Below are 7,538 nucleotides of genomic sequence, written 5' to 3'. Positions count from 1 at the left end.
AAGGCGAACTTTGCGATGTTGGCAATTTCGCGGACCACCCGCATGACCGCGGGCGTGAGCGGACAAAATCCATTTGACCCGCAAACCAAACGGGCTATGCCCGCGAGACCCGCCAATTTTTGGGCATGAAATTAAGGGCCCATGCCCGACCCGCTATGATACCTAACGGGCCATGCCCGCGGGCCTAAGGCCCAATTTACACCCCTACCATCAACCAACAATCATTAATCAACAATCAACAATCAACAAGCCAAACAACACATAAACAAACAGATTAGAGAAATCTCCAGCTTAGATAAGCCATGGTCCTACACTTACCTTAACAAGTGATTCACAAAACTAAATACAACCAAATGAGAGGCTTTCCAATATCCAAGAACAACCAAACTTGTTCCTACAACCAATCACAACAACAAACAAATATTGAAAACAAACTGCCAGAAAAAAACAGAAAAGAACAACCTCACAAGTGAAACCACGAAATCAAAATGAACCGTTAACTTTCTAATCCCTCCGGTGAAACGCAAGGTCTATACGTCCAGAAGCTTCGCCTAAAATGTCAGCACGATCGGATCTCAGATGAAACCACCATCGATCTCGTAAAACCCGCTGGTCTCAATCCGCGAATGAGAAGAAACGCCCCACGAAACTGCCAATATCTCCTAGAATATTAACCCAAATTCACTTCTGTAAAAAGGCGAGTGTACGAAAATCTCTTAGCTACAACCATACCAAAAATCAGTACCTTTCAAAACGATTTTACCAGTCGAATCCTCCTTCTCCCAAACCCTGACAGTTCTGTTTCTCTCTTAACACTAAGGAAAGAGCTTGTTCTCCTTCTCTTTCTCCTTTGCACCAAATAACCAACACTTAACTGTCTTTCTCTCCCTCTCTCAGATGAAAATGTCGACCAAAACACCAAAGCATGAGAGGAGGCGTGAGTTGAGAAAGAGATTAGGGCTTTTTGGTTTAATTAGATTAAACCAGGATTTTATTAAACCAAAATTAATTAAAATCCACTCTTTTGGTTTACTCAACATAATCCAAACTCTATTCCCGGAACACGGATGTTACATTAAGAGAAAGAACTGGCATCTAATGGAAGTGGTGAGATCGATGATGTTTCAAACCAATGTCACCAAAAGGTTTTGGGGAGACGCCGTGATGACAGCTTGTTACCTGATCAATAGGACGCCTACTAAAGTCTTACAAGATAAATCACCATATGAGGTACCAAATAAAATTAAACCCTCTTTGGATCACTTACGCATGTTTGGGTGTGTGTGATTTGTCTTGGTACCAGGTGAACAAAGAACCAAACTCGACGCCAAAAGCACCGAATGCATGTTCATCGGCTACTCAACAAGTCAAAAGGGGTATAAATGCTATGATCCGACCACTGGCCGCTTACTTATCTCCCGCGATGTGAAGTTCCTTGAACAACAAGGATACTACGAGAAGATGGACTGGGATAGCCTAAAAGACCTATCTCAATCCGACTCCGATCGAGCAACCAACCTACGTTTCCTCCTCAATCATCTTGGTATCACACCATCATCAACTCACACTGACCACACTGATCAGTCTTCGCATGAACCGGTATCAAGTTCTACACCAACTCTTGAAGAGGAAGATCAAGAAAATGCTTCTGAGCCGCTTGTTCTTCCGACCGATGAACCTCTTGCTGAAGTGAACCAGGAGGATAGTGATCACACGAGTGCTGACATCGATGCCTCTCCACCTGAATCGAATGTGGTTTTCCCTCGACGAAGTGAACGACTTAAGTCTCATAGTCTTCCTTGACGAAGTGAATGACTTAAGTCTCATCAACGGGTTTACTACAATAATCAGGCGATGGCTCATCCAATTCAAGCTGTGTGTTCGCATGACCTTGTTCCTCAAGACCATGCTGCTTTTCTCACCAAGATCGATGCCTAGTTTGTCCCTCAAACCTATGATGAGGCTAAAGAACACATGGAATGGCTAGAGGCTGTTGATGATGAGACTAGTGCTATGATCCGTAATCATACTTGGGATGAGGCAGATCTCCCAAAAGGGAAGAAAGCGGTCAGCTCCAAATGGGTTTTCACGATTAAGTACCTAAGTAATGGTGATGTGGAGCGCTATAAGGCTCGTCTTGTTGCTCGCGGCTTCACCCAAACCTATGGCACCGATTACACGGATATGTTTGCTCCGGTCGCCAAGCTCCACACCGTCCGCGTTGTTCTCTTGCTACGAACTTGTCTTGGGATCTATGGCAGATGGACGTCAAGAATGCATTTCTTCAGGGGAGCTCGAAGAAGAGGTCTACATGCATCCTCCTCCGGGCTTGGAAAATATAGTTGCTCCGGACAAAGTTCTTCGGCTCCGCAAGGCTATCTACGGCTAGAAGCAATCTCCTCGGGCGTGGTATCATAAACTTAGCTCCACGCTGCGCACAAATGGCTTTAAGCGTTCGGAAGCTGACTACACCCTATTTACGCTCCGCACCACCGGTGGTCGCGTCGTAGTCCTTGTGTAAGTCGATGATATCATCATCTCCAGTGATGATAAAGACGGAATCTCTACCACTAAGGCTCTTCTTCACTCTGCATTTGATATTAAGGATCTTGGCAAACTCAAATACTTCTTGGGATAGAAATCACTCGCTCTCCGGAAGGGTTGTTCCTCTCTCAACGAAAGTATACGCTGGATTTGCTCAAAGAAACTGGTAAGCTTGGCGCCAAACCAGTCTCTACACCACCTTAAGAGGGTTACCAGGTCAAGCGAAAGGGGGAGATGAAGAAAACACAGAATGCTCCGGCAAACAAGTTGGCCGAGCCATATGAGGATGTGGGGAGATACCGTAGGTTGGTGGGGAAGTTGGTCTATCTTACTATCACAAGACGGGATCTTTGCTATGCGGTGAATCAAGTTAGCCAACATATGAAAGCACCAACAAACTTCGATTGGAACACGGTAGAGAGGATTCTTTGTTATCTCAAGGGTAGTCCGGGGCGAGGCATTTGGATGGGAAATAACAACAATACTGAACTTGTTGGTTACTGCGACGCGGACTACGCTGGTGATACAATGGATAGGAGGTCCACGACAGGGTATTGCACATTTGTTGGAGGCAATCTAGTAACCTGGAAGTCGAAGAAACAGAAAGTTATATCTCAATCAAGTGCCGAGTCGGAATATAGGGCTATGAAAAAGCTAACCAACGAGCTCACATGGCTCAAAGGCCTCCTCAAGGATCTTGGAGTGGAGCCTGATCAACCAATCACTATGCATTGTGACAACAAGGCAGCAATACACATAGCAACCAACTCCGTCTTCCATGAAAGGACAAAGCATATTGAGGTAGATTGCCATAAAGTGCGAGAAAAGATTGAAGAAGGTGTAGTCTTACCGTGTTACACTCCAAGCAAAGATCAATTGGCGGACATCTTCACCAAAGCCACAAGTCCTCAGATTTGCGAATACATTTCCAGCAAGCTTGTACTAGTAGACCCTACTCATCCGTGAGAAACTCCTCTTTTCCTTAGCATAGTTTTGTCCCATGTGGTTTTCTATGTTAAGGTTTTTAACGAGGTGATCTTCCGCGGTTTCCAAGCTTAGCCATTGACCATGAGCTACTTGAGACGTGAGTGTGTCCGTACGGTCGTCCGTGCAGGTACCAATAAGGCCGAGTCGTATTGAGCATAGAGAGAAGTGATGAGGCCGAACTACTTACCAAAGCCTATTAGAATGATCTCGAAGAAACAAGGGAGCCATTGGAGGATAAGGCCACGGGTTGTTTCCCTTTGGGAGACCAAGTCACGTCGCTATCACCCTTGGGATTCCTTCCTTCTCTCTCTTTATGTCCCTATCTACAAGTTGTCGATTGTATAAGGGGGTAGCCCTAGTTTTTCTTTCTATATAAGGCTCTTAGCCGACATTGTAACACATATACTAATAGAATCTCATGTTTAAAATATTCTCTCTACCCACCTTACTTTCTTTCTCACAAGCTTTGCTCTTTACTTCCGCTTAAACAACTTAAAACAACAATTGTAAAATCCGCGAACCAAAATCTCGGTTTAGGGGGTTGCATCGGTTGATGCAAGGTTGGTTTTCTGCGGACGAGTTTTAGTTAAACACTGCGTTTTGGGTTAGGAAAACCCTTAACTCGAGTTGTTATCTCATTAGTCGTGTTTTAGCCGCTTTTGACAGAAAACAAAAGAGAGAAAAAGTTCCCTTACTGTTCTTGAGTGTTTGGAGGCATTTCTGGTGATTGGAGGCATTTCTTGTAGAGATCTGTAGCTGAGATTGTTGTAGGAGCTTCCTAGGAGCGTGTTCTTGCTTGTTTAAGGTTCAGAAACTTCTTGGCAAAGGTAAAGACAAAGTGTGATCGTGGAATCAAGGCAATGAAGAGGAGAATGTTCTAGGGACTCTATTGGTTGTTGCCTGGCATTGCTAGGTTGCTAGAGTTGGGTCATTAGAAACATTGCTAGGTTGCTGGTTCTATGATTCTTGTTGGTTGAATTTTGGATATTGATTATGTTATAATTATTGGATTATTATTGGATATTTATTGGTTATTGGTATTGGTATTTCCGCTGTTGATTGTGATTGTGGTTAGGTGGCTAGTGGATATAGGACCACCAGTTGTAGTTTTATTATTATTATTATTATTATTATTATTATTATTATTATTATTATTATTAAATTTTCACCTTACTCGTGGGAAGTTTAGGATTTATCTCAAACTCCGGTCTCATCAGAGGATTTTCCATATGAGTCGGTGTACTCAAATTTGCATTTTGTTTTCTGAAGGGATGTCTCTCAACAGGGTGATCGTGATCAACTTCTTCAATTACCATGACTTTTATGGGCAATTTGGAAGGCCATAAATATATTTGTTAAGGTTTAGATATCGAGACGAATGATATAATTGATCAGCTTTGGGCGATAAGTTAGGCTGGGAAGAGGTGCTATCTTTTACGGCGGTCATGTCGGCTCCATCTCCGTCCTCGGATATCCAGGTTTCTTCACCTTGTTGTCAAATTTATGGTTCTTGGAAAGCAACCATTGAGCATTCATGATTGGGCTGGTGGTGTTGCGTTGGTGAGGAGCGAACCTTGTTGTTGGGGGCCAAGTGTCTAAGACGGAGCCCCTCCCCCCTGCATTTAGAGTTAGAAGTGTTGTTGTGGACCATGGAGCGGATACGTGCTGAGTTACTCACTATGGTGCATTCCCCTGACTATTGGCCATCCTTCTCCAACTTGCTCGATGAGTTTAATTCGCTGGAGTTTTTTACACTATTCTCCATCTCTTCGATCCCGCATGCGACAAATTCGAAGGCAAATTGTCTTGGCCGTGCTTCGCATTCTCTTATCTCTGAAGTTTCTTTTGTAAACTCTTTCCCTCTGGCTTGGATAACTAACCGAAGAAATCCTTTTAATTTATTGTTTGGTTGAAAAAAAAAATAGATACACTTTTAATTAAAGAAAATAGTTGTAGATGAGTTTAAAAGTAATAAAATTAAATTAAATTTAACAATGAATATATATTTAATTTTTTGTATGTAAAAACAATTTATAAAAGTAAAGAGATAAACTTTTAGTTATAGAAAATAGTTGTTTGTTTTTTTGCTATAATACACTAATGTATATCCATTTACAAATCTACTGTCTACGTTACCACTAAAAATTTATTTGTACACACAAATATATTTTACTGTTAAAATAGACTATTTAGTCTTAACTACTACCAACAAATTGTCTTTATGAACACATTAAATAACCTATTATATGTCTCTTCACTTTAACATTTTTATAGTTACAAAAATTCATACGTTAATCTTACATACTTCTATCATATACTCCCTCCGTTTCAAAATATAGGATGTTTTAAGCAAAGCACGCAGATTAAAAAGTCTTTACTTTTAACAATTTAAACCAATCAGAAACAAAACTGCATAATATAAAATAGTAAACTAATCTAAAAGTTGCATTAAAATTTGAAAGCATCCTATATTAAGAAACAAAAAACTTCTCTAAAACATCCTATATTTTGAAACGGAGGGAGTATATTACAATAGCAGTCCTTTGAATAAATTATTTGATTGGTGAAAAAAATATGAGACGATCTATTTTTTTTCAACAATATTTTTCTTTATGTAAAGGTGAACATCTACATTATTTTAGAAACAGTAACTAATTGTATAATTTTTACAATCATTTTTTTTATCTTATATAAAAAGTAATATTTTTCTTGTAATATAGCAACTTAAAATTAAAATAAGTAAACAATATTATAATTTGAAATTTTATGATATATCTATATATAATTTATCTTATAATTAGATTTTAAATAAATTTAGGTTTTATTTTATCTATTTACTTTTATATAAAACCTTTTTAAGTTAGGTTTTGAATTTTTATATTATTTTTTTTTTTAAAATTAATAATGATTTGACATGTGTCAACATCTGAATGATATAATTGACATGTGTCGCGATTTTGTTAATGAGTAATTTTGTCATCAAAATTTGATGGGGAGCAGAATATTTCTTAACGATGTTTTTGTTTTAGTCCCAGGCCAGACGTAAAAACTCTCTGCCTTGTTAGAAGTAGAGTCTTAGGATTGAACCCACAGCCCTCATTTATAGTTCATTGGTGCTTGATTAATATTTGTTAAAAAATGAAGAATCTAAGTCTAAAGCATTGTGTCACTTGAAAGCATCTTTTTCTTGTGTAAAACTTGTATGATCATTGTTGCATCTCGATATTATTGGACATTAACATGATCATAAATTATCTTTCTTATGGACTATGAATGCTAGCTCATGGAACTTCTATTTGGGTTAACAGTCTCTTTTTGCCACTCTATTTGTTTAACCCAATCTATTGCCCTGCCTTTAAACTCCAGCCTTTTCTTTCAAGCCTTGTGTTGATTTGTTGAGTGAGGACTCTTTGTTGATAATGGTTTAGGTTGTGGAATCTTGAGAGTATTGAGAACGACAGAGAACTGGCTCTTGTTTTAGCAAGGTTTTTAATTATTATAATTTCATAACTAGCTAGTAAGACTGGTTTTGAAAGAAATAGGTGGTTAGAATGTTGATATGGGTTCAGGTTTGGGAACATGAAAGAATAAAAGGGAAACAAAGGTTTACTTGGTCAAAAGAAAAGAAAGGTCTCTAAGGTAAAGACTGGTTAAAAGTTCTAAGTCTCAAAGAAAAGGGATAGAAAGTCTTGTTATAGTCTCCTCGAATCAAAAAAGAAAAAAAGTAAAGAAAAGTCAAACAAGATTAGGAGTGTAGCAAAGAAAGAATAAGAAAGAAAGGGAGCTAGTGTTTAAAATAAAAAGTAGCCTTAGAGATTTATAAAAACAAGTAAGATCAGAAGTTACAAAGGGAGTTTAAGAGTTGAAAAGCTAGTTTTTGGGTTGAAAAGAAAGAAAAGAGGAATGAAGATAGGGTAGAAAAGCTTCTAGATGGGTAGAACATCAAGAGCTAAGCTTTGTATGCCCAAATTTTTCTTGTCTTAGATTGGTTTCACAACTGTCTAGCA

General features: G+C 39.1%; 2 protein-coding genes across 2 annotated transcripts; both read left to right on the top strand.

Moving 5' to 3' along the window:
- LOC109131238 (uncharacterized mitochondrial protein AtMg00820-like) lies at nucleotides 1,975–2,418 on the top strand. The gene has a single exon (XM_019241932.1). It carries the CDS (start codon nucleotides 1,975–1,977, stop codon nucleotides 2,416–2,418), a length of 444 nt encoding a protein of 147 aa, XP_019097477.1.
- Nucleotides 2,779–3,510, top strand: LOC109131237 (uncharacterized mitochondrial protein AtMg00810-like). Its single transcript, XM_019241931.1, has one exon. It carries the CDS (start codon nucleotides 2,779–2,781, stop codon nucleotides 3,508–3,510), a length of 732 nt encoding a protein of 243 aa, XP_019097476.1.

Source organism: Camelina sativa, chromosome 20 (assembly GCF_000633955.1).
Source record: "Camelina sativa cultivar DH55 chromosome 20, Cs, whole genome shotgun sequence".
Classification (NCBI taxonomy): domain Eukaryota; kingdom Viridiplantae; phylum Streptophyta; class Magnoliopsida; order Brassicales; family Brassicaceae; genus Camelina; species Camelina sativa.
Note: the sequence above shows the minus strand (reverse complement) of the source record. Positions and strands in the feature narration are given on the sequence as shown.

Excerpts from the sequence above, each read along its gene's own strand:
- LOC109131238 (XM_019241932.1), top strand. The coding sequence starts at position 1,975 with ATGGAATGGCTAGAGGCTGTTGATGATGAGACTAGTGCTATGATCCGT.
- LOC109131237 (XM_019241931.1), top strand. The coding sequence starts at position 2,779 with ATGAAGAAAACACAGAATGCTCCGGCAAACAAGTTGGCCGAGCCATAT.